This window comes from Mauremys mutica, chromosome 16, assembly GCF_020497125.1.
Source record: "Mauremys mutica isolate MM-2020 ecotype Southern chromosome 16, ASM2049712v1, whole genome shotgun sequence".
Classification (NCBI taxonomy): Eukaryota; Metazoa; Chordata; order Testudines; family Geoemydidae; genus Mauremys; species Mauremys mutica.
Window position 1 is genome coordinate 24,458,698 of NC_059087.1, and position 27,301 is coordinate 24,485,998.

At 51.2% G+C, this 27,301-nt stretch overlaps 1 protein-coding gene across 5 annotated transcripts in view; it reads left to right on the top strand.

Moving 5' to 3' along the window:
* KSR2 (kinase suppressor of ras 2) overlaps positions 1–27,301 on the top strand; it is a 302,208-nt gene that overhangs the window by 122,685 nt on the left and 152,222 nt on the right. For all 5 annotated transcript variants that reach the window (XM_044989586.1, XM_044989581.1, XM_044989583.1 and 2 more), the window contains one exon: positions 20,112–20,293. In XM_044989586.1, the coding sequence (XP_044845521.1) occupies positions 20,112–20,293 (182 nt within the window). The remainder of the gene's footprint in view (positions 1–20,111; positions 20,294–27,301) is intronic.

The following is a 27,301-nucleotide window of genomic DNA, read 5'->3' on the forward strand; positions in this document are numbered from 1 at the left end:
TTGAGAGAATGGTTGAGCTGGATGTAAACCTTCATGTGACCCACAGACAAATGCTTGCTCCCTGGGTTGTCGTCTCTGCCTGGGAAAGGTGTATATAAAATACTGCTGAATTAGAACTGATGTAAAGGACTGCACCATTTACAAAAGCAGTAGAAGATCAAACCTCATGACATTGGAGCAAACCTCAGGGTGTAACTTCACTAGGCAAGAAGGTGTGAGGTACGTTGGTAATTAGCAGGAGGTAAAATCCTAGTGAAGACAAGGCAGCCTGCAGTCCTCACATGTATTAGCAGGTTGAGGTAAGGACTGTGGGGAAGGCTAGGGTTTACCTTGACCTGATAACGCCTGGTAAAACTACAAACTACCTTGTGTTCAGTAGGATTTTACCTCTTGTCAGTTCCCATGGGGTAAGACCAGGTAAGAAACGCACCCTTTTCCCTAGTGGAGACAAGGCCTGAAAAGGTGACTTAGGTGGAGTCTCTAATTTCCAGGCAAAGCAGACAGGACCTGACTTCTTAAGGTCTCCTGTCCCCCCAGGGTTCTCTCACTAGGCATGGCATGGAACTCAGGTTGTTTAACTGGGAAGACTACAGTTTGAACTCATGGTTCCAGGGGTGTGTGTCTTTCAGGCAATGAATCCCTTCATTTCATCATGTGTTCATTCTTGGTGACAGCCGTGCCAGCTGTAAATCACACAAAACAAGAAATCTTAGCACTCATTGCAGGTCTTACACATAAAATGGTGCATGAACACACACAAACTGCATGACTGAACAGCGTTGCAAATAGAATATCCTTCCTTAGCAGCTAACAACTCTTTGCCGAGATTCATCCATACTAAGTCTTCGAGCTGGCCATGGCATATAAAGTAGAGGAAATTAAAGTGTTTTAAAGTGATAACTGAAATCTCTCCTAGAAATGGATGAGTCTTCAGTGATTAAGAGGTATAACCTCATCTGCTTGTGTGAGGAATTTATACCCTTATCTCCCATTACTCATTTAAGAGAGAGAGAGACCTTTAACATTAGGAGAGGAAAAACCTAAATTAGGAATGGCTTAATCCCTGTGTCTGAAAGTGTTTTGCAAGGAGTGGCTCCTCTAGGATCCTCTATTTTGACTCTCTGTTTCTCCCCAAGAGGCCACCTGGTGGGCTTGATCCTTCACCCAGCTGTGAAGGGTTGGATACAGCTCTGTGGGGAACATTTTCAAATGTGTCTCAGACACTTAAGAGCCTAAATCCTATTGACTCCCACTGGGACCTAAGCTCCCAAATCACTTAGGATTACCTCTCTGTCTTAGGCACTTGTCTGGCACTCATTGCCTTTGCCTTTCCTTGCCTTTGGTCTGGCAGAGGCTTGCAGATAATTCCCCTCCGGAGTGTAAGCCATGAGTCTCGTTACTTGGAACAGGTCACGTGGGAACAGGGGCTCCTCTCGATTGCTGCATTCCGGTGTATGGGGCAGATTGAAGAGAAGTGGGGGAAGAAGTGTCTGTAACGCTGTGTGTACATTGCACACCACTGGCAGTGTATGTAGGGTATGTGTAGCTACACGCCACGGTGAAAAGGTTGCGTCCACACTGCCGTGTGCAGCTACACAGGGCAGTGAAAGGCTTTGGCAGGGGGGAGACGGTGGGGAAAGGCTCTGGCTTTAGGGAGCTGCCAGGGCTTTCCCCCGTTGCTGGAGTCTTTCCCTGCTGCACCGAGCTGCGGGAACCTTTCTCTGTGATGGAGAAAGACTCCAGCAGTGTAGACAGGAGAGGCACTGCTTGGTGTGTGGAGAGCTGTGGCGGGTACATACCCTAAGGGTTCAGGCGTGTCTTCACTCAGCTTGCAAAAGCGGTGGCTCACTGCATACATTGCGGTTTATACCCATGCTCCTCAGGGGGCATGCAGTGTATGTATTCCACATGCTGCCATAAGGAGTGTGCAGGTTAGATGTACGCGAAATCAATTCTGTGGTCCTTGTATTCCGAGGCAACCCGGGGCCCATCCAGTCCCTGGCACTGGGGGTGGCAGTGTAGAACCGGTATGTTAGTGCTGTGCCAGTCAGGGAGACCCTGTGCAGAGGTACATTCCCAGGGGACATTTAAACCAATCTAGCAGTGTAAGGAGGGCAGAGAGAGGTGTTAGTGGGAGCGAGCAGCCCTGGCTCTCTAAGCGTGCTGCCTCCCGAGTCTCTGCCGGCCTAGGAAGCGAGGGACAGACTTTGATCATAAACCCTGATGTCCTGCCACGTGCGAGGAGTTAGTCGGGCTTGGTCTAGCTTGAAAACGGGCGATGGGGAGGATTAGGTAAAATGCTCTTGAAATCCCTTCTGGCTGGAGAGCAGCAGATGGAAAAATTGCTTCATACTTCAGACAGGCCTTGTAAGTTTCAGCAGCACTTCCTCTGTCTTTCGGAGCTCCTAGGGAAGTGTGTGTGGCGGAGGAGGCTGGGAAGAAGGGGGAGGGTATGAGTCTGCGTGTTGGTAATCGGGACACAGGTGTTATGAAGATAGTCCCAAGGGAGGACAAATGCTGGCTCACCAGATAATGCAGCTTGGTACTTCACAAGATGATGAGTCTTTGAGGCCATAATAGCTACAAGTGCCTGCAAGGACTGCAGCTGTAATGCAGCCCTCTCACCCCCACGATGCTTGGGGTGCCATGCAAACAAATCAGTGGTGATGGCCTTTTATGCTCTGCATTCCTCTAGAAGCCATGCTAGCTTTGATCGAGTTAGCAAGCTAAGAATGGCAGGGTAGCTGTGGCGGCACCAGCAGTGGGTGATGCAGTTGAAGGCCCTCGGTACGTACTCGGGCAGCTAGCCCGTCCAGCCACTCGTGCCTCCACAGCTACACTGCTATTTGTAGTGTACGTCTGCTGGAGCTGGAAATCAGACTTGCCAGCTCCGTGCTCTGAGGATCTCAAAGCACTTTGTAATCGTGAATGAACCAAGCTCACGGTCCCCCTGTGAAAGAGGTGTCATTAGCTCTATCTTACATACGGGGAAATGGAGTCACACAAGTTACACAGTGAGCCAGCAGCAGAGCTGGGAGTGAAACCCAGGAATCCTGACTCTGAGTCATGTGTGCTGTGACCACTAGACCTTTCCTCTCTCTAGCCTCGAACGTGAGGGGGAATAGGCTGAGGAATGACCACATTAGGATTTGCAGAGCATAGTGGCTGATGTCTGTATGCACCAACAAAAATCTGTGACAACCCACAGCTGGATTGTGCATGCAGATGGTCATGTTCACAGGTGAGTATGGCATTCACCCAGCTGATCTGCCTGTAGAATTGTGTATGTCGGCTGTGTTTCACATGGATCTCAGACTCTGTTCTCCTGAAAATTTGGCTCTGAATACCCATAATAGTCCCAAGGTTGGTGTGAGCTGGATGGGAGAAAGCCAAAGGGCTGGACAGAAAGCTTTCCTGGTACACAACTAACATAGGGGCCACCGAGGAGCACGAGCAGACAACAGAGAAGTGACCCCCAAGTAGAGGGAATACCCCAGAGGGAGTTGTTCTGCCTCGGGGGTCTCGTGGTTGAGCAGCTGTCCTGTGTGGTGGCCCAGCGCAGAAGTTGCGCGGACTGGCTTTCAGATGGCGCGGAGTGGCAGGCTGGCCCCAGCTCTTTGGAAGCGAGTCACGGACAGCATTGCAACTCTGCTGAATGTACAACTTCCCTTCCGGCCCCCGAGGCGTATGCGCCAGGGAGGGAGCTGGATACGCTGCTTAACAGGCTGTGAAAATGGGCCATAATACAAATTGTTTTCTTGATGGCTAAACGATTACTCACACAGAATTGGAAAATGAGGTGCGGGGGCTAGAAATCATCGCAAATCGATTGACTATCGTCTCGGACACATGGACCGGTGAGCGGCGTTTGGCACACATTCTGGAGTTCTCCTCTTACAACGCCAGGGGGAGAAAATAACCCATTGATTTGTGAGAGGGTGGAAGACTTCAGGCTTGGTAACTTTTCACCACCTTTTCCCTCTCGAGGGTCTGGAGGAAGTATTTCTAAGTAGTTAGAGAGGGAGAGAGAATGCTTGTCACCGTGCCAGGGAGCTGAGGTTTATTGCCGCAGTCTGCTTTGGAAGATAGGGACAAAGAGGGTCTGCTGCAGTGGGAGTGCGGCTGGACTGTAACTCTCAGTTTTACTGAGCGAGGGGTAGCACGGAGCTTCAGGATGCAGGAGCAGTGACTCGGGGTAACAATAGAGAGCTTTCCCTCTGAGCTGGTCCAGCATGGCAAACCTTCAGGAAGCTCTGCCAGCTCCAGACCCTGGCCCACCTGCCTGTGTGGGAGCGGGAGTAGCCGCCCCGTGACAGTCACTCTCTCTGTCCCTGAGCTTAGCCTCTGGCCCTGTAGGTAGTGCACACAAGAAAGAAGGGGACCTGCTGTTCTCCCTTATTTCCCAGTGCAGGGGCACAGTGACGCTGACAAATGACCTTAAGCTGGGAGTGAGTCTCTCAAGCTAGGTAGGCAGACACATGCTAGGTCTGCGTAAGCTCGTGCACTAACAATAGCAGCGTAGATGTTGTGGCGTGAGCTAGCCACCTGCATGTGAGCCGGCCCGGCCTCCTGGGCTCTGAGCTCGGGTGGCCAGCCCAGGCTGCCATGTTTACATGGCTATTCTTAGTGCACTGCTCGAGCAGAGCTGGTGCGTGTCTGTCTGCCTGGGCTGAGATGCATGCACCCAGCTGCCGTGGAGACATACCCTAAGAGAGCAACAGAAAAGATGAAAAGAGACCGATTTCCAAGCCTGATGGGTTTCACAGATGTTTGTTTATTTCTGCAGGATGCGTTAACAGGTTTACAAATCACTGCCATATAAATATCAGAGACAAAGGATAATTGCTACAACAGCGAGCTTTTGTTTAGTGCAGTGGTTCTCAACCAGGGGTACGTGTACCCTTGAGAGAACACACAGGTCTTCCAGGGGATACATCAACTCATCTCCAGGTTTGCCTGGTTTTACAACAGGCTACAGAAAAAGCACTAGCGAAGTCAGTACAAACTAAAATGTCATACAGACAATGACTTGTTTATACTGCCCTGTATACTATGCACTGAACTGTAAGTGCAATACTTATATTCCAATTGATTTATTTTATGGTGATATGGTAACAGTGAGAAGTCAGCCATTTGTCAGTACAAGTGTGCTGGGACACTTCTTTGTATTTTTCTGTCAGATTTTGTAAGCAAGTAATTATGAAGTGAGGTGAAACGCGGTGGGACGCAAGACAAACCAGACTCCTGAAAGGGGTACGGTCGTCTGGAAAGGTTGAGAGCCCTTGGTTTAGTGGAACGCTCTTCGGTTATCTAGTCATCAGCTCTCTGTTTCAGAGAGATCACAGAGTGTGCCTCTTGACAGATTGGATCGTCGGGATCATCCGTTCTGGCCAGCAGCATAACAAAGGCCAGAGGACTTCACCCACTCGTTCCTGCCTCCAGCCCAGGAACTAGTCCTGCATTGCTACAACTGCACCGTTTCTGCAGCTTAGTGAGATCAGTGTTTGTGATAGTTGGTGGTTCTTGTATTTATTGCCTGATTGTTTTCTTATTTAATAATGTAAATTGCAGAGGGAAAAACAGCCACCTGCATGTGGCTTTTCCCCCTCACTGGTTGCAGCCGGCCTTAGCTTGTTCTGGAGCTGAATTTTACTGCTCCTTAGTCACTAGTTAGCGAGGCTGCTTGATTTCTGTGTGTTGGGGGATCCTTAATGACTAACTGACCTGTGCTGAACAGTTGGCCGAGTCAGACAGGCCCAGGAGCTCTTTAATGGCCAGTTGAAATAACAAATGCGCAATGGGAAGAAATAACCAAGTTTAAAAATATTGTTGAGTGGTTTGTCTTGTGCAGGGACAGTCTCCCCGCGTGTACACCCCTCCAGCCCAATGCAGACCAACTTACTCATTTATTCCTGGGATATGGTCAAGGTAAAAATCATAGCGATACATACGGCCTCAGCTCAGCGCCCGGCTATTAAAAGCCCTATGTGCTTTGCACTGTTTGCAGGGTTAGCTTCCCTCTTGCATTTCTGTTGGCTTGAAGCGGGGGCAATGACTGAGATCCCTGTTGCTGGGCTTGAGACCCGCTTTCTCCTTCAGGATTCTTGATGCGACAGTGGCTGGGTGGCAGTCTCGGGCTTTCTGCAGCCGCCGTTTGTAAATGACCGTGGAACATCCTTTTAACAAAACCCAGTCTAAATGCTGGGCTAACCTTGAGCTTGCGGGCAGCGCTTTTCCCAGCCTTTTCCAAAGCAAAACTCCAGGCACATGTGAAGTCGACAAGCCTTCCCCTTCCTGGGCTTTGGCTGTATTACCAAAGACATTAACAACATTATAAAGTTCAGCTCCAACCCTGTCTTAGCAGGTAGGAGAGCCTGATTGGTCCCCCCGCCCCCATACCTGCACAGATGCTTTTGTTCATCTAGGGCCAGATCTGAAGCTTTTATGTCAAGTGGCACATTAACCAGCAAGCAGCCCTATTAAACTCAACGGGACTCCGCCCGTAGTCAGGGCCAATGAGGGGGGGGAGCCGGTACAAATTACCGGGGCCCGGCGGTCTGGAAGGGGGCCCGGGGCCTGGCTTCGTCGGCCCTGTTTAGCCAATCTGCCCTCGGCGGCTCTGCCTGTAGTATGTGGCAGAGTCTGACCCCGAACCGGTGCATGTGGCTGTGTGTAAATACCCAGTCCGCACACGCGGTTGTGGTAGTTGGACTCCAACTGCTCCTGCTGGCCAGGCTTTTAGGTTTTCAAAGCCAGCCCCAGGATCCCTGCTTTTCAGACCCCTCCTGCTTTCTGACGTCCTGGTAACTAAAATGGGAGAAGATGAGCCGTCTTGTCCGTTTGTCTGTCCGTCTGCTCGCTGCCTCTGTAGCTGGCTCCCGAGATGATTGTCCCAGGGAATGATGGGCTGGAGGGGAGGGATGGCAAAGCATCTCCGAGAGATTTTGTATTTCTGGTAAACAAGTGGCATCCAGAAAGGGTCATTCTGTTTTTCTCGATGTGATGATTCCTCTTTGCACCTACTCTGTCCTGTCTGTCTCTCTAGCAATCTGTCCTCCACCTGCGGCACGTAATTCATTCTAATGATACCCAGCAAAGCTGGCATGTCAGCTTGAAGAGAGCCGGTTCAGAAGGGCAAAGGAGTTTGCATGGGAGGGAGGGAATCCTAGCGCCTCTCGGGATGGAGCTGTAGCTCGCTGCTGGGGATAAAGGAACTCAGCCTTCCGTAGCTTTGCACACATCTGGCTGTGGAGAACTCATCCTCGTCTAGACGTTAGCAGCTGCTTTCTATGGCGTGCTCCAAGGCTTGGGGCTGTGGCATCCGCAAAGAGGTCCAGCCACTGCGCGCTGCTCTCCTGAGCTCCCTCCCTCTCGCAGCATAAGTCCCACTGGGGCGGTTGCGTTGCGTCTCTCGGTGGGTTGACGCCCCTGCTCTCAGGGTGGTGATGGCTTGTGAAAAGGCTCCGTGTAACGCCAGCAGTAACGTTCGCTGTTGCTCCCCCACGGGTTACCCAAGAGGTGATGCCATGAGCAGGGGCCAGCCACGTCCCACTCCACCTGGCCACACCACTGAAAGCCTCCTGGAGTTCTAACCACACAATGTTTATGCAGTTGGGCTTTGGGTGCGGTGGCCTCTGGCGCAGGGTTTCTATGAAGGCATAAGGCTGTGCTGTTGTGCTTTGCTGGCGAGCATCACACCAGGGGCAGGGTGCAAAGGGACTCTGAGAAGCCACAATTAAATGAGCCGGCTTCGAATGACAGGGAAAACATCCATTTAAGTGCCAGCTTAGAACTTGCTCCTTGAAAGGCAACTGTCCGAAGCCAGTGAACCAATGCCTGTTTTCAAGCGTGCTTTGAGCACACGGGCCAAGATTTTCCAAAGTGATCTGGGCCCTAGATTCTAGGGTGCCTCTTTTTGGCTGCTCGACTTAAGACACCTCAAAGGGTCTTCCTTTTTCAGAGGGTGGGTGCTCAGCTCTTTCCAGGTGTAAGGCTCCTGTAAGATGTATCAGGCGAGGCACCTAAAATCACTAGTCACATGGGCGACTCGTGGGGAGGGACACAAGGGGGGCAACAGTCAAAGGGAGGCACGTGGCCTTACCACGTGGCCCCCACGTGACCCCTCTCCACCCCTCCCACAGCCCGGGGCCCCCACGCTCTCCCCATCCCGTCCCTTCCCCATCCCACATTACCCGGGGCGGGGGTGTGTATCTGTCGCGCTGCACTGCACCGCGCCGGGCAGCATCCCCTCCAGGCAGCGGGAAGAGGAGAGGCTCCTGCCCCACCTCTTCCCTTCCGGCTCTGGGTCCGCCGTCTGCTGGCCCCTGGCCTCCCCGCCGGTGTTTGGGGAGGGTCATGTGACCCATCAGGTCCCTCCCACCATCACCCTTGCCTGCCCGTGTATTTGATTTTAATGTTGGCCCTCCCTGCTGGGCCGAGAATCACACCCCTGGTGTATACTAGTGCCAGAGACATGGCCTGTCATGCTGACGCCGGGCCCGGCCGAAACTGGCTGGGCAAGTTCCTCTGGGCTAGCTGAACGGATGCACAACACTGGATGTGCAAATTCATGGAGTGTTTTAACAATCCGGAGTGTTGTACACGGCGAGTGTTATCTTGTCAGTGCCCCTTTCATTTAGCCAGACACTTGCCCTTCCCCGTTTTAAAGCAGGTGAGACGCTGGGGAGTGTTGAGCAGAGAAAAGGCATTTGTAGCTCAGCTGTCTCTGGAGTTCTCCAGCACAGTCCTCTGTTGCGTCCTGGGGCCGAGAGTGCGGCATTATTCCGGCCACGGTTGGGGCTGGGCAGGGAGCTGAGGGGGCGGAAGGCCCCACCGTCACCCCCTGCTGACTTGGATCTGCCCTCATCACTTTTCTAGCGGGGAGGGGGGAGCCGGGGCTGTGTACACCCCCCTGAGGCAGCCAGGGGAGCCAGGGGACCATGGCCAGAGGGAAGGGTGTGCTATGCCTTGTAAAGGGCTTTAGCAAATAGCTCCCTCCTACTTCCACCTGCCCCCCGGCCCAAGGCAAGAGGGATTATGTCCAGCCACACTGCGGTCCGGTGCGATTACAGCTCGTGTAGACGTGCCTGAGCTAGCTCTGCTGAAGTACTGGGGCAGTAGCCTGGATTTCAGACCCGCCCGGAACCCTGGGAGATGACTTGTGTGACCAGCCCGCGCTGCTACCAGGAGCCGCACCCCATGATTGCACTATGGACACATCCCTAGAGGGCTGCCTGTGTGCATTATAGTCCCAGTTCCACCACAGGCAGCCTGGGCAATTTACTCCTGTGCCTCAACTTACCTCTGTAAAATGGGGATCCCCCCTCCTCACCCACCTGTGTGCAGGGCTTTGGGATCCTGTGCCCCTGCCCGGTGTGGTGATGGGAATTAGAGTTTAACTGGGAGGCTGAAAACGGTTGCAGGAAGCGTTCCGTGTATCACTCCTGTTCCCGGGCGCCTCCGCAGCAGCTCTGTGGCAAAGGGCAAGGAGTCAGCGCGGCTGGGGGAGTGTTCCTTCACTCGGCTGATCTCTGGGTTAAATGTGGAAGAGATTAAACGACAGATGTAACACCGACCACTCGCACGCCCGAACCGAGATAAAAGTTCAAGGTTTGCATTCCGCTTTCGCTGTGTGCGGGTGCTCAGCAGGGGCTGAGCGCTGAGTCCATCAAACCAATTGTCAAGCCACCTAATGAGCCTTAATGCACTCGGAGAGCCAGGCATCAACGCTCAAGGACTTGCATATATTAAGGGCTCCGTCCTGAGGTCCTCGCTCAGGCAACCCCTCCACTGACATCGCTGGCCAAGTGGCCTGAGGATGCAGAACGAGGCCTTACGTGGGTTAATGTTGCAGCTGGGCGAGCAGGGAAAAGGCAGCAGGGTTTTCATATTCCCACCCCCTCAGCCTTTCTCGGGCCCTGGGGAGGCTGCTCAGAACCTTGCCTAGTTTTCTGTAATCCTCCCTCTTGTGACATTAAGCCCCCAAGGGCCCGATTTTTACATGCCCTTCTCAGTCGCACCTAGGAAACTTCCCAGGGTCCGCACCTGCATGGACAGACTGTCTTGGGGAGGCAAACGCAAGTGGACGTGAGCATTAGGGTGACCAGATAGCAAGCGTGAAAAATCGGGACAGGGGTTGGGAGGTAATAGGAGCCCATATTAAAAAAAAAAGCCCCAAATATTTGGACTGACCCTATAAAATCGGGCACAGTATGAGCTTAGAGAGTCCATCGAGAATTTCGGCCTTTCCATGTGTTTACAAACTTGAGCTAAGATGCTGGATTTTAGGGGGGGAGGAATAGCCTGCTAAACCCAGGGTTGTGAGTTCAATCCTTGAGGGGGCCACCTAGGAATCTGGGGTAAAAATCAGTACTTGGTCCTGCTAGTGAAGGCAGGGGGCTGGACTCGATGACCTTTCAATCCCTTCCAGTTCTAGGAGATTGATAGATCTCCTATTATTGTACTGGGCATAAAAGCCCGTCTGCAGAGAGGGGCAATGCAAGGGAGCAAGGTCCAGCAGGCGTGGCTGTCTATGGACAGAGGCTGTGGAGACGAGAACCACCAGTTCCCATGGATGTTACCTTCTCTCTCGGCCGGGTACTTCCCAGCACCGATGGCCCTGTCACCACTTTCCCATTGGCGGCTGCTGCTGCTGGATTCTGCTGAGCTTTGGGGCGCCAGGTGGTGACCAGGCTAGTTTAGGTGTTTGCATTGCAGTCGAGCCCGGGGCCCTGAGGTGCTAGGCACTGGACAACAGAGTGAGACAGTCCCTGCTCCAAAGAGCCTGCAGTCTGGACCATGCACAGGCAAACAGAGGGGAAGAGACTTGCCACGGGCTGGGACTGGAACCCAGCTCTCCTGACTCTTTCTCTGGGGCACAGTCCACCTGGGGTAACGTTTTCACAAGTCCCATCGAAAGCCTTGGGGACTTGGATTCCTAAGTCACGTCCAACCCTTTGCACGTTACCCTAGCTCGGGATGTACAGGGACAGAGTCACAGCAGTGTCCCATCCCCCGTTGGACAGCGTCGGGGCAGAGGAGGCTCACGGAGCAGGAGAGTTGCTCTAGCCGTTTCAGTTCCCCACTTGTTGCTTGGAAGCAGGTCTGCCTTTTGCCTCCTGCCTAATCACACTCCTGTTCCTTTCTCCCTTCCTTTTGCTTTGGATTTGTTCCTTTTTAGCAGATGGAAGACTTTATATATTCCCCCTCTCGGCCTGTTAGCCCTACGGAGGGAAGAAGAGAGAGAGAGACAGCTTTAGAGGAGCTTTCCTCAGTCCTCTCTCCGGTCCCATTTCTCAAGCGGTTTGCAGCCACCCTTCCCTGAGTCCATGCGACACCAGGAGACGGACGGATGATGTCAGTCAGCTGTCATCATTCATCCTTTTTAAATTTCAATTTTTTTTTCAGAGCGAGAGGGGGGAATCTCTGTCCAAAATCACTCATCCTTCCTAATAATGAAAGCTGTCACCAGCCTGGCTTGGCTAGGAAATGATCCTCTCTGTAAATATTTGGTCTGTAACTGATTTATGGGTGGAAAAAAAATAAGATTAGTAGTTAATCACCAGGCTGCAGGAAGCTCTCTTGGACTGGATGCCTGCAAAGAGCACGTTGAGGAGACAATGCCGGGGGCTCTGTCTGGGATGAGCTCAGAGCCTGGGCAGGAGCTCAGCTTTGTCGCAAGTGGAGTGCACTCCATGGTGTTTCGTTAGGCCGCGTGTTTCCAAAAAGGCTGCTTACAATGACCCTTGGCATGGTCCATCAGCAGGGTTTGAACCTAAGAGTTTCAGGTCTGTAGTAAAGATCTCCGCTACTTGAGCTGCAGGAGTAACTCCATTAGCTAGTAGCAGCAGTAGGCTGGTATCTTCCATGGGGACCAGTCACTACTGGGTGTGTGACACACTCTCTGTAAATGTGGGTGGCATTTAAATGGTACCACGGGAGCAGCTTGTTTGTGTAAATCTTTCTGAAGCTGCTCTGGAGTGTGTCTACGGAAAGTGCTATGACGGCGGGATACTGGGGGATCCAGGTGGGAAAGGAAAATGTGGGGATGAGAAATGGAAACAAGGGACTCTCAGGGGCACTGGTTCAGGCCATGCTGCCAACCTGCAGCTGCTGGACTCCCTGTGGGCACATGGGCTCCACCCCAAGGCTGGAACGTTGGTGTGAACTTTCCTGTGGCGCTTCTGCGTGCTGTGGTACCCGGGGACTGCCCTGGGCTGACTGGCAGTTCTCTGTTGCGACAGTAACTTGACCCTCCTCTCAGAAATTGGGAGACGTCCCCTCTTACTCTCTTCTCCTGCTCTAACCGTTTGCTACCCTTCCTCCTGGCAGTGAAATCCCCTGCAGGATTGATTGTCCTGCTGAAAAGGGGATTGTCCTCGCCGTATCCCTTCCTGCCACTGCTAATGGGTTCTCCAGGGACAGGGGTCCTAGGATCTCAGGAGTTCTGGGACCACAAAGGAGTTCAGCGTCTCAGCTGCCCCTTGTCTCCAGGCTTGCCTTGAAACTGCAGCTGGTTTCAGAGTCAGCTGTATTGACCAGATGATAATTGGGGATATTTTTAAAGGTCCCACTAACTGTTGCAAAACTTAGCTCATCCCAGGGTTTTCTGTTGGTCTCTGTAGAGGATAAATCTGTTGCTAGGGGCTGCAGAGACCTGGACTTGTCACCATGGAGACAGCAGCAGAGGGTACCCTGGAAGCATGGAAGGCTTGGAAACCTGGGGACAGCTGTCTGGGGTTGGGTTGGCTCTTAGCAGGTGAAGACACATGATTACAGGCAGGTGTATTAGAGTGTCCAACGCAGTGGGAGCCCCGTTGAAGGCACCCTGGGGCCATTACCCTCAAGTGTCCCAGCCCTTTGCTCCGGCCTGCTTCAGAGACAGGAGGCTACGTTGCCGAACCTCGTCTGATTCAATTGTCTGTTCGGCTAACGAGCCCACACGCCGCGCAAAACAAGCCCCTTGACGGCGAGTTGTTTGCACAGAGACATTGAAACGAGCAGCAGCTTTTCCTGTGCAAGGAAACAATTAGTGCATTAGAGTTGGGTTTAATTGTCACATGCTATGGAGGACTGTAAAACGTTCGGGGTGCCGCAAGGCAGTCATTTCCGAGCAGTTGGCGTCTCCAGATGCCCGTGGCGTTGTCATGGATTTGGGGTTATCGGAGATGTGCTGTGGTTGAGAGGAAGGGGAGGATGCTGGTGTGGAGACGGCCCAGGGCAGCGAGCCAGAGTGGTCTGGTTTTGGCTCTGACACTGCCTTCATGTGTGACTTTTGGGAAGCCACTTCACCTCTCCAGGCCTGAGTCTCCCTCTGTGTGCAGCGAGGGTGACAATGCTGGTGACCCCCCGGCAGGATGGGGGTGGGGGGACATTGCTGTATTATTAATGGAGAAGGGCTCACGTTACAAAGTCCAGCTAGCCATTATGTCTTGAATCGTTATGGAGAGGGACAATCTGCGATCTGGATTTCAAACTGCTGCATGTTCCCGTATGCATTTAGACCTGACCCATAGGCTCACCTCTACTGAATGAGACACTTGCATATCTAGTTAGTTGAGCAGTCATGTCACCAGAGGGTCTGCGCACCTGCTGGGAAGTGGCTGGGACATGAGGGGACATAACTCAGAAGTTAAGGAAACTAGGAGTAAAGAGAGGCTTTGGCTAGAGCAGTTTCACGCCAGTCTGATTAACGGATGGAGTTAGCTGCCTAGGAAGGCGATGAAGCATGAGACTAGGCTCAAGACACGCTGATTTTTTTTCTGGTAAAACCAGGGGAATGTGAAAGAGGAGGAATGTGTGCTGTGGGGGGAGGGATAGCTCAGTGGTTTGAGCATTGGTCTGCTAAACCCAGGATTGTGAGTTCAATCCTTGAGGGGGCCACTTAGGGATCTGGGGCAAAAATTGGTCCTGCTAGTGAAGGCAGGGGGCTGGACTCAATGACCTTTCAAGGTCCCTTCCAGTTCTAGGAGATTGGTATATCTCCAGTTATTACCTATTACCTATAAATCATCCTCTTGATGGGCAGACACCATGGAGGTGGGCAGGGTAGGAATACTTAGAGACTGCTTGGTGTCAAAGGGCTCATGGTGTAAAGAAGGTGCCACCTCCCTATTTCTTTATCAGCTCTAGTTGTTGCTGTATTGATGCAAGCTGCCTTTGGGATTCTCGGGGAATGTGCATGTCCAGTGTTTGAAATAGGAAGATGAGGGAGTTGGATCTAGTTACAGCTGTCAGAGACCTACTGCTGTGTCTTTCCACCAAGCGATGTCATCTCAGCACCGGATAGATGCTTACTTCATGCCAGGGCATGGCTGGAGCTGCCGGCCCTATCTGCAGCTGGCCTCCTAGTAATGCCCCACTTCAGCAAAACATTTAAGCACGTACCAAAATCCACGTCTGTTCAACCGAGCACTCAAGCACACGCAGAGAGTGGGACTTAAAAACATGGGCGTAAAGTTAAGCACATGCTTTGGTGCTCTGCTGAATAGGGGTGTCAGCGAGGAGCGCTAAACAAGAAAGAGAGTCCCTCAGGGATGGGGGTGGAGTGAGTTAGCTAATCCATTCCTAGTGTCCTGTCACCCTGGTATCTGGGCACCATTCTGTGTTCACACCTTCCGGAAGCTAGCTTCTTCCAGTCCAATCCCTGCCTAAAGCAAGAATTGCTGCCAAGAGCAAATGCTCTGGCGTTTGTGGGAAAACATCCACTGAATGCAGGGAGGAGAGTTTTCAAATGAACTCTCACCAGGCTGCCGGGACAGTGCCAGGGCACACACAGGCTTGTGCCGCACCACAAGAGGGCTCACTGGGCTACGTTAAGAGCTGAACATGCCAAAGGTGCTATGCCCCTGTACGTTCCGAGTGCCACCCAGGGCTGCTGGCATTGGAGACGGGGTGGCCAAGGAGGGGGAGCCCTGGCCGGAGCTGGTGGCACTGTCTGTGGTTGAGGGAGCCCATCGGGTTGGTGGAGATGGTGGGCATGGCAGCTCCCTGAGAACACTGAGCAAATACAGCCAGGGTCCTTCCTCGAGATGTCTGAAACCGAACCAGGTGGGAAGGGGAGGGCACTCAGTAGCACCCACAAAGCTGTCTGGGCTTTGGGGTGAGCTGAGCTGTTCTCTGGGGCTGGAATGTTCAGAGGGACCAAAGGGAATTAGGTCCCGGAATCCCACTGAAATGCTTTGGGATTTGGTGCCTGACTCACTTAGGCTATCCCGGCACCTAAACCCCGTTAGGCTATCCCAGCCTGAATGCTTTGCAAGGGGCTTCACCTTGCTTAGCCCCCCAGCCCTTACTTCTGCTTCAGTAAAACTCCTCTGTGCCAGGGAGGACAGTGCTAGGGGTGGTACAGAGCAGAACTGGGCACCCAGCCCTGGGGTCCTTGGTAAGATTGCGTGCTTTTTTGGGTTCTTCAGCCAAATTCCCAGGGATGGGTCGGGTGAGGAGACCCCCTCTGCAATAGATTTCTGGAGACAAGAGCATCTCCCCCTGGGGGAGGGGTGCTGTAATTCCCCATAGGAGACATCTCCCACTGTGGGGGGACTTATCCTATGAGAAGCTGAGTTGGGGAGGATGGGGGAAATCCCATGTATTAGAGTCTCTTGGGGGAGGGTCCTGTCTCTCTCAGGCATCTCCTGTATCCAGTTTTCAGGGGTCAGTGGACCCTGCTGTGAAGTGTGTGAGAAGTTAGACTGTCTCGCTTTGGCTTCCCTCAGGAGCTGGCAAGTTGGGTCTGTGGGGGAGGGATGGGGCACCTCACATGCTGGACTTGAAGGGGGCTGGGTGGATCCCTCAGCCATGGGGGAGGCCACTCGTTGGAGGTCTGCTCAGGTGCAGAAGGAGACTCTGATACCATGGCGCGTGGTGGGGCTGGGCTGGCTGGAATCTCTCTTGTGAGCCGCTGGACGAGGGGATGGGTTTAGTGGCTTTAGAAACAAGGAAGGAAATGCTGCTGATGGGCAGAAGAGCTGTGCCAAAGCTGCCGGCCCATAATGCAAATGTGCACCACAGGAGCTGTCTCTGCCTGCCCCAAGTGCTAGAGACGACCTCTCGTGGTCACTGGGCCAGTGGCAGCAAACCTGACGCAGAACCTCGGAGTGATGCGGTCCCCGGTGCTAAAGTCCATCAGGAGACAGAGTTGGCTGCCAGTCTCACGCCCTCTCCAGCCGTCACTGACCAAGCATGGTGAGGTGCTGGCCCGACCCATCAGCAGGAGCGAGGCTGGGGAGGCCTCTGCATCTTTCCCTGGAGCTGTAGAGGGCTGATCCAGCTGGATCCACCCTCCGTCATCGGAGGGTTAAAACGATTCATTCTCTTCCCTCGCCACCCCTGCATTGTTGTTAACTAATTAGTTACAACAGTGTAACCAGAAATCAAATGCACCTGATTGAATAAAAGGCTGTAATTCAAGCCGGAGTCGATGCTAACCTCATAAATCGTGAGAAAATATCGCCAGCGGTTTCTGAGTGTCAGAGCCCGGGCGGCTGAGTGATGGCCCTGGGAGCCCCTCCAGGCCCTGGAATTGTTTATTGATAACATCAAGGGCTATTGCGCTGCCTCCTTGCTGCCAGGGGACAGAAAAAACGCCAGCAACCACCCAAAAAAACCTCTCCAGGATTAATGAAAGGGACCTGGGCTTCCTTAATGGACGCTGCGGCCTCAATGGGAACATTGTGTCCGTGAGAAGAGCAGAAAGTGCTGTAACCGGAGATCCCAGGGACTGGGGCAATGAGCGAGGCTGGGAAGTGCTACAGCAGAACGAGCTCTCTCTAGCAGCTCCTCAGGGGACAGGCTGGCTGCAGCAGCCAGTGAGGCACCATCCTTCTCCCCACCCACATGTTACTATCCAGGCCAAATCCTGAGAGGGGCTGAGCACCGCAATCCCGGTGACTTCAGCAGGTGGCGGGCGTGTTTCACCCCTGTGCAGAGGCCCCATCTGAAGCCTGCGTGCCAGTCGAGTCCCACGCTAGCCCTGTTTTGAGAGCTGAAGTGATGCCACGTCCCTGGGCTGAGTCCCTGCACAGGGTGAATTTCACCCAAGGTGCTCACACCCTTTATACCCGCCTTTGCCCTCCGCCAGTGCACACTGACTCCCCATCAGTTCTGGTTAGACGGTGCCAGGCAGGATCTAATTCAATCAGACGAGCTAGCAGAGTGGAGAGAAAAATCTGCGTCTTCCCTCCGCCTCCAAGAACAGCTGATTGTGACTGGGGAGCCCCAAAACTTTGGCCAGCGCATGGCTGGCTAAACTGCCCACTTGGCCGGCTTGTGCCCTGCATCAGATCAGTGTGTGGGTGGGGGGGTGCTTTTTGGGGCACCCATATAAATGGGTTTATGGACTGGCCTCTTGCTTTGAAAGTTGGCCTTTAGGCTAGAGGCCCAGTGGAAAGTTGTATGGATTTTTTTCATAGTCCAGCTGCTAGCCTGGGGTTCAGGAAATGTGGCTTTACCAGACTTCTCATGTGACTTTGGGCAAGTCACTTTAGCCTCCTTGTGCCTCAGTTTCCCTTTCGTACAATGGAGACAAGAGCACTGGCCTGCACCCCCGGGCTGTGGTGAGCAAAGCCAAATTAGAGTGTGAGGCACTCAGACATGACACCAATGGGGGCCATCACTGCTGGTGTATTAATTTAGATGGCATAAAAGAACCAAATGCGTTAAAGTAACCCAAGCACTGTCCAGCATTAACCAGTGTTAACTAAGGCCTGAGCTTTGGTAGACAGAGCTCTCAGCCTGCTGAGTGCCATGGCAAACACACAACTGAAATTCCTTTTAACCTTTTAGTGAAAACCAAGACAACAAGGAAAACCAGTTCCATCATTTGAAATGTAAAGTATTAAATAAGACTCTAATTGCATCGATATCCCTTGTTCCCTTTCCCTTTAGCTGGAGAGAGTTTTGGAAGGAAAAACCCCTTGTCCGACCATCTCTTCGATGGCATCAAAGATGGGACTAACTGTCCTTTAGGGGAAAAGAGAAAGAAGTTAGATGAGATGAGCTGGAGATGTTGCTGCTGTTGAAGTCTGATCCCATTTCGTCCCAGCTGGTGGTTGGGATTTAGCTGGAGCTGAGAGGGGTGGAAGGTATCATCTGGCCTGGTTTGGTCAGGGCATCCCTCAGGATTAGGACGAATAAGGTCCAAGATCCCAGGAGATGGCGGGGGTAGCCAGGATGGTGAAACTCACTCCAGTAGCCTCTGTCTTTCTCTTCCATCATTTCCCTGCCAGAGTCTCTTTTTTTAAGGACCCCAAAATGGAGTGATGGGTGGAACAGCCCATCCCCTTAGGCCTATGTTGATTTCATTCATTGGTTTCTGGTTCTACATCTTCTGTTTTTATCAAGCATGATTTCAACACAGTCCATGGATTATAGCAATAGCCTTTTGGTTTAGACAAATCCATTCTGTCTCCCGTTTGTGCCTTTTCCCATCAACATTTATTGGAGGTTATTGTGACACTTTATGAACTTTCACACACTTTTTACAGTTGCGCTCACAATTCGAGTAAATGTGTAGGCCCCGCCCAATTACCACAACAGAACCTCTGTTGTAGCACGGGGCCAGATCCTCAGCTGGTCTAAATTGGCATAATTCTACTGAAGTCCATGAAGCTGCACTGATTAGCACCAGCTGAGAATCTGGCCCTGGAATCATCATCTCATTCATCAACTTGCCAAACTGGGCAATACATTTTAAAGTAACTGGAATGTAAAGATGTTAAAAGACTGCAAAGAAATTCCAATTGAACACCCATAGGTGCAGTAGAGCTCTTGTCTCTCGACTTGTCCGTAAAACAGTCGGCCTACTGTTGGCATTATATTAATGATAAATGGTGCCTGTTGTCTGTGTGGCCAAAGAATCCAGGAGGAGATTTTGAAAGATACCTAAGGGATTTGAGTTCCCAGTAACCTAAAGGAACGGCAATTGGTGTCTAAACCCCCTAGGTAACTTTGAAAATCTCAGCTCTAAGGTTTACTGGCTACAACAACATTTGTATATCTGTCTGTCTTAAGGTTTTATACTGCCGCCCATCACCATGGTATCTGGACTCCTTCCATGTTAAATCAATAGCATTATCAAAGTCCTTAGTGCACGTCATGGTGTCTCTGGCTTCTCTCCTGCATTGGGATATAAATTTTGTTTGGGACAGTGTGGTTTTTTAAATTCATTTTGTGGATTTGTGAGGCCGTTTTCAGGGTTTTTGGTGGGAGAGGGTTAGGGTTGGCGTCGATGTGTCATTTTTGTGATGGTAGATAGACCTTACCAAACAGGGAAGTTTGGTACCCAGATTTGTGCACATAAAGACCCATTTGCATGGAGAGTGCAGCTTGGACAGGCATAGTAGATGTGTTTTAAAAACAAACCTTTTGTAGGAACAGCTTAAGCACCGAGTTTTGAAAACATAGCGCTGGAGGAACAAGCTGGTCAGAGAAGATATTTCCAAAATGCTCACTGGTCAGTGCAGACTCCTGATTGATTTGGTCCTTTCCAAGTCTTGACTGAAAGCGGGTTTGAAGAATGAATTATGGTGAGGCTCCAGTACCCCAGCATGGCATCACATTTGTCTGTCACAGGCACTAAAGATTTTTCAGGTAGCAGTTGAGTGTAATTTCTGTAGGATGCTAAAGATTGATGGTGCCATGTAGCGTTAACATGCCGTAGTTTCAGAACTGTGAAATGCAATACGGACTTAGCAAGGCTGGTGTGTGAAGAAATGATGTGATTTTTATTAGCTTGTGTTACCATGTGGGTGGTAATAGTTTGCATTCACACAGCACCTGCCATCCAAGGATCTCAAAGCACTTGATAAACACCTCCACGACTGTAACGTGGCTTGGAGGTAAGCCTCGGAACTGAATCTGACTTTGGAAATGGGCTCATTATTAAGATAAGGGGTCACATGCAAATATGGATCTGAGCCCAGGTTTGGATTTCATGGCTTCCAATGTGTGAGGACATGGGTTCAGGCCCATGTCTTCCGGTGCTTGTGTTTTAGTCAGACACATACTAGTGTTTCCCTGCCTGGCTTGCTGGCACTTCTTCCCTCTCTCCTGAGAAAACATATCCTGTTTCCTTTGCTGCTTTTCTTCATTTTTTCTCCTTCTCTTTCCCTTAGAACCAAGAAAAAGAACAAGCCCCTGAACTTAAAGATTCACAACAGTGTGGGAAGCTGTGAGAACATCCCCTCCCAGCGCTCTCCCCTCCTGTCCGAGCGCTCCCTGCGTTCCTTCTTTGTGGGACACCCGCCTTGCATTCCTTCCACTCCTCCTGTCCACATGGAAGCCACCTTCTCAGCAAGTAAGTCAGACCAGCTCAGAGGGGAGCCTCTGCTTGGGATCACGTGTCTCTTTCCTTGATGGCTCTCGGAGTTAGGCACCTGTCGCGCTCCACTGCTGCTCAGGTTGGCATGGAAGAGGAGTCTGGAGGCTCCAGGATTCTGTTCTGTAGCCAGTTGTAGATAAATGGCTTAGAAAGCATTGGGTACATTTCGCTGGCCTGTGCATTTCTCTCACTGGTTTGGCAGAGGAAAATTTGTTGCTCTAAATCAGGGGTAGGCAACTTATGGCACATGAGCCGAAGACGGCAAGCGAGCCGATTTTCAGTGGCACTCACACTGCTCGCTGTGATGGGGCAAGGCCAGATGGCTACAGTAAAGTACTGAAGAACAGGTATGTTAGCCCCAGGCTAACCAAATCCCTAGTACCATGGTAACCAAATGGCAGTTGCTCCAGGTTAATCAAGACACCTGGGGCCAATTAAGATCTTGCTAGAAGGCAGAGGAGATAGCTACGTTGATTGGGCCACCTGAAGCCAATCAAGGGCAGGCTGGAACTAGTTAAAAGCCTCCCAGTTAGTCAGTGAGATTCGCGTATGAGGAGCTGGGAGCAAGAGGCGCAAGGAGCTGAGAGGGAGAGGGTGTGCTGCTGCTGGAGGACTGAGGAGTACAAGTGTTATCAGACACCAGGAGGAAGGTCCTGTGGTGAGGATAAAGAAGGTGTTTGGAGGAGGCCATGGGGAAGTAGCCCAGGGAGTTGTAGCTGTCATGCAGCTGTTACAAGAGGCACTATAGACAGCTGTGATCCACAGGGGCCTGGGCTGGAACCCAGAGTAGAGGGTGGGCCCGGGTTCCCCCCAAACCTCCCAACTCCTGATTGAACACTGGAGGAGTTGACCCAGACTGAGGGGAAGATCACTGAGGTGAGCAAATCCGCCAATAAGCACAGGACCCACCAAGGTAGAGGAAGAACTTTGTCACACCGCATCCTGGCCACCAGTGTGGGGGGCTCTGCATTTTAATTTAATTTTAAATGAAGCTTCTTAAACATTTTAAAAACCTTATTTACTTTACATACAACAATAGTTTAGTTATATATTATAGACTTATAGAAAGAGACCTTCTAAAAAGGTTAAAATGTATTACTGGCACACAAAACCTTAAATCAGAGTGAATAAATGAAGACTCGGCACAGCACTTCTGAAAGGTTGCCGACCCCTGCTCTAAATATTGATGGTGATCTGTGAGTAGTTAGAATGAAGTCTGGTGCATGTGGGTAACTATAGATATGTATACATGTGTATAAATATTGAGGGATTATATGTGTGTGTGTGTGTGTGTATATAAAATATGAAGACAGACACAAATCGAGCCCTTACTATAGCCCCAGCCATAGGTATGCATTTCAGTGCAGGTGTTGGAGAGCGGTTACTCTGGGCCCTGATTCAGGAAAACACTTCGGCACCTTGCAGTGGTTTTCAACCAGGAGTACACAAGGTCTTCCAGGGGGCACATCAACTCATCTAGATAGTTTTACAGCGGGCTACGGAAAAAGCACTAGCGAAGTCAGTACAAACTAAAATTTCCTACAGACCATGACTTGTTTATACTGCTCTCTATACTATACACTGAAATGTAAGTACAATATTTCTATTCCAATTGATTTATTTGATAATTATATGGTAAAATGAAAACGGAAGCACTTTTTCAGTAACACTGTGCTGTGACACTTTTGTATTTTTATGTCTGATTTTATGAGCAAGTGAGGTGAAACTTGGGGGTGTGCAAGACAAATCAGGAGTCTGGAAAGGTTGAGAGCCCAAAGGCATTGAAGGACTAAAGAAACCTGTTTCATTTTGGATATGCAGGTCTCCCATGGGATTGCTGCCAATTCTGGCTCTCAGCTTTGAACATAGAGGGACAGTTTTTCCAATGGGTCTCCTTTACTGCACCATAAACTTTGTCAGCAAAGACTGGCTCTGTGTCTGTGACTTGCTTTGCATACAGATTTTTTCAGACCCTGTCGAGGAAGCCCGCAGCAAAGTTGGCCCCTGAGGTAAAAGTTTTGGAACAAAGTGTATTGGGTCAGTGTCTTTTTCAAATTTCTTTATACATGGGCTGTTTTCTGCTCCCATTGATGCCAGTGGCAAAAAACCTCCATTGACTTCAGTGAGAGGAGTGGGCCCTGTTTGCAATGCCCATAACTAGATGGTATCAAAGCAGGATGTACTGTGTTCCACGCTGCTAGGCGGCTTGTGTAAATTCTGTTGGTGTTCAGATGGCAAGGTGGGGGGTGAGTGGGTCGCAGGTGGATGGTTAGCCCTGGATCCAAGGGGAGGGGAAAACACTTTTAGATGCTGACTCTTATTTCCCAGCCCCAAGCCAGAGTTCTGGTTAATTTTGGAGCTTCTGAAGCTTTTACAGCACAGCTGTGAATATAAAGGTAAACGGAACCCACCCAAAAATGCAGGGAAAGTCACCGGAGAAGCAGAAATCCTACATATGCCAAGTGCAATGGATGTGTAAATATGGCTCTGGGCCTGACACTTACTTACTGACTCTTTCTAGTTACTAATGTTCAGCTAAACCACCTTTCTCTAATTCTTTGCACTCGCCTTCTACTAGCTCATCGCTATCTCCCCTCTCTCGCTCTGTCCTTTTCTTTTTCTCCCTTTACCTGTTCTTTTTACTTTGCGTTCATTTCTCCTTTTGTCCTCCTCTCCAGAGGCTTTCTCATTCCTCCTCTTTGCTTCCTGTTTTCTTCCTACTCTTCATATTTCGATAGTCTTATTTTGCCTTTCTCTGCTCTCCCTTCTCGCTCAGTTTCTCAGGGCACTGGGCAGCTCTGTGAAATGTTGCTTGAACAAGCTGTGGCATCTTCCACGGCATTGCACATCCTTACAGAGACCCCCCCCGCCCCGGTCCCAATCCTCCTCTGACAATCCTCCTCCGCCAGGGAGCACATGCCAAGGTGGGAAGGTGCCAAGAAACTGGCACCTAGATACTGTGGTATTTGGCGCCCTATAAATATCTAAGATAGAAGAAATGTGATCTGGAGCAGCTGGCCACGGGGTCTGTGCACATAAGCCTGTTGTCCTTGAGGCATGTTGTGGTCGGGGGTGGATGGTACTGCTGTTGGGTAGAGGGGCAGATCCACAAAGAACTAGGCCGTGGGTCAATGGAAAGTATCCCTCAGCTAAAAGGCAAGCTGGTCCAGTAAGTCAGCTGTAACCATACTTTTCTCCAGAGAAACGACACTCCCCCTCCCCATAGGAAGCAATGCAATCAATGTCTCCATAAAAAGCTGCTTCTAGCCACGCAGCCAAAAATAAATGGACGAAGGGGGAGCGTATGCATGTGTGTGCTCTCTCCTTGCCCCGTTGGTATGAGGCCTCTGTGGTTGAGAGGCTGATGGAGCAACATGGCAATCAGGAGGGACAGAATTCAGCATGCAGGGGGTTAAATCTTCAGTGCTGCACCTGGCAGATGACACACAGTGTCTCCTGCTGCTTTTAATCAGAGCTGCAGCCTATCCTCCAGGCAGGGCACTGAGAATTTACCAGGCGTTTTCCTGGTCCGGATAGATCCAGCAGATATCTGGGTACTGCAGTCCCTCGGGTGCTGGGAGTGCAGGGACCTCGTGTCCCGAAGTCACAAGGCAGCGCTGCTGCAGGCAAGGCTCGCCGTGGGAGAAAGCGCAGGATTGTCAGTTTATTTCAGACACACAACCTCGGCTTCCCCCCCCCCGTTACAGAGAGAGCATCTTACCAGTTATTCAGCATCCGGGGCTTCCGCTCCATGTAAAGGGGGCGGGTGCCAGGAGTTCCGTTTCACTCCTCATGAAGGGAAGGGCAAGTCACCATTTGGACCCGCTTGGGAGGCAGGGGGGGATCTGTCGGCTTCAGATTCCATAGGCAGCTGCAGGAGAAGAGGCCTTGGGAGCCTGAAGCCGCCGCTCTAAGTGAAAAGCACGTGATTTCCAAATGGACTCCCAGACTCTCTGCGCTCCAGGACAGAGAAGGCAACAGGTTCTGAGTATGGGGGGGTTACTTGAAGCCAAGGTGGATTAATTTAAATCAAGGCAATTTAAAGCGGTGATTTAAATCACCAAGTGGAAAGCCTCGATGTAAATCATTGATTTTAATCAACTTTTCCATTTGTACTTCACTTGTTGTCTAGAGAAAGGTTCATTCTCTTTGGTTGATAAAACCACTGAACCATGGTGATGCACAACTTAGTAGAGCCTCACACTAGATTTGGTACATGAGTTTGCTACCTAGGAGGGTTCGCCATAACTGTATGCACTTATTTAAGCAATTACATAGCTTAGTATTTTCCCATTTTGATTGATTGTACATTTTGTGTGTGTTCGAAAATGGTGAATGATGTATTGCTTATTTACTAGATAATTAACTTTTTGCTCAGGATTTGTGTTAAGCTGCATTAGGACGGTAACTGGAATTGAATTAAACTCACAAAACTAGCATACTTATTTTTTATTTAAATGTTTTAAGAGATTGTAGTAAGTTTAGGCCTTAACATATTTTGTATTCAATTCAGATTTCATTTTGAATAGGTTTAGTTTTAAAAAGAAAAACATATGATCACTTAAATAACAAAATCAAAAAATAAAATATAAATAAAAGAAACCAATTTTTATTTTTTTTAAATCATCAATTTTTATCCATCCTGCTTTAACCTTTCCTGCCCCCTCTTTATTCTCCCCCCTCCCAGCAAGCATAGCCATTCAGTGGTAACACTTGCAAACCAGTCCCATTATTTCCTCTGCACACTGTTGGAACTCCAAGTGCTGGGCTCATCGGACCTGGAATGCAAATGCCAGAAAGGTCTTAGGTGCAAATGTCTCAGTAGCTTGAGGTTCGATTTCCTCTTGCACAGGAAAATGCTCCATCTGTTTGCAAATAGAGTGTGAAAAACACTTAGGAACTCATCCTGCCTTGTCAAGCTTTGCATTGTCGTCCTCAGCCTTGTCTGCCTGCTTGTCCACTTCTTGCACCCTGGTCCTTCCTTTCACAGGGCCCTCAGTGCATGAAGCCACCTCCCTCAGCACCTTTGCAAGGAACCCACCCTGTCTGCCTTTTAGTCCCTCAGAGTCTCACTTGTGCCATGCTGCCAAACTGAGTTGTCTGTCCATTGCCTGTTGTCCTGCCCTGTTGTCTGCTCCTGTCTGTCCTCAGATTTCAAAGGATCATCCTCAAGTGTTTGGAAAGCACCCAGCATGGAGTGGATGTTACCTTAAACAAATAGCTAATGATAACTTTATCAGTCACTGAGCTTTGCAAAGGATCCACAACAGACTCCGCTCCCCTCCTGACCTGCTCAACTAGCACTGGTGGCCACTGATGTGCTATTCTTATCACCACCTAGGTGAGACTCGCTCAGCGCTGAGTGGTTAGAGACGCTGGTGTCTTGTCTATAATGGAGCTTCCACCGTTGCCAGCAGCAGGAAAGCTGCACCGGGGAGTATCGCAACAGTGGGGAGTGTTCAGAAAACGCTCAGTGTGGATGCTGGGCTGCAGCTCCCCTTCGCTCCTTGGAACACATGAAGACAACATCTGGGTGAAGAGCAGGGCCGGCTTTAGGAAGTGCGGGGCCCAATTCAAACATTTTTGGCGGGGCCCCGGCAGGGATGACTTAAAAAAAAAAAAGCCTCTCATTTCTTAGCAACCGGTTCCCTGTAAAAAGTTCTGATTTAAGGGATGTGCCACAGTATGGCTTTTTTGTACCAATAGGGTTACCATACATCCGTATTTTCCTGGGAGGAATTTTTAAATTTTAAAAATTCCTCCCGGACGGCGATTTAAGAACCAAAAAGCCTGACATCTCCGGGAAAATACGGACGTGTTAACCCTACCTAAAGTTCTTTTTTAAAAAGACGGGCCTGAACTAGAAATGAGCTCCGTTTCACATGTGTGGGTCCCCGCCACTCCCTGGGGTGACCAGATGTCCCGATTTTATAGGGACAGTCCCAATTTTGGTGTTTTTTCTTATATAAGATCCTATTACCCTTCACCCCTGTCACGATTTTTCACACTTGCTGTCTGGTCACCCTTGGGTGTGCACATGTGGGGGTCCCAGCTGCTCCCTGCCCCCCTCATTGAAGCAGGTGTGCAGGGTTACTGCCCTGGGAACTGCAGGGCACCAGTGGACATGGGGCTGACTGGAGGCAGGGCAGGGGCTGACTGGAGGTAGAGTCTGGCTGCAGGCAGGGCAAGGGGTGCAGGGCTGGCTGGAGCCAGGGGTGCGTGGGGTGGGCTGGTTGGCTTCAGGCAGGGCTACAGGGGGGTGTGGTATGGATTGGAAGGGCTGGAGACAGAGGAGTGCTGGACTGGCTGGCTTCAGGCAGGGGGGTATGGCAGGGGTTGGCTGCAGGCAGGGCAGGGGGTGCAGGGCAGGGCGTGTAGGGCTGATGCGAGCAGGGGTGTGTGTGGTGCTGGCTGGCTTCAGGCAGGGCTGCAGGGATGTGTGGCAGGGGTAGGCTGGAGACAGGGCAGGGGGTGCGGCAGGGCTGGCTGAGGGCAGGGGCTGGTGCGGGCAGGGCAGGAGGTGCAGTGCTGGCTGCAGACAGGGGCTGGCTGCAGGCAGGGGCTGGCTGCAGGCAGGGGGTACAGGGCTGGCTGAAGACAGGGGCTGGCTGCGAGCAGGGGGTGCAGGGCTGGCTGCAGACAGGGCCTGGTGCGGGAAAGGCAGGGGTTGCAGGGGTGGCTGCAGACAGGCTGGCAGCGGGCAGGGCAGGGGGTGTGGGGCTGGCTGCAGGCAGGGCTGGCTCCAGGCACCAGCTTATCAAGCAGGTGCTTGGGGCGGCGGGGCGGCACTTTCAGGTATGCAGCGGCAATTTGGTGGAGAGTCCCTCACTCCCGCTCAGAGCGAAGGACCTCCCGCTGAATTGCCGCAGATCGCAATCGCGGCTTTTTTTAAATTTTTTTTTTGGCTGCTTGGGGCGGCAAAACCCCTGGAGCCGGCCCTGGCTGCAGGCAGAGGCTGGTGCGGGCAGGGAAGGGGGTGAAGGG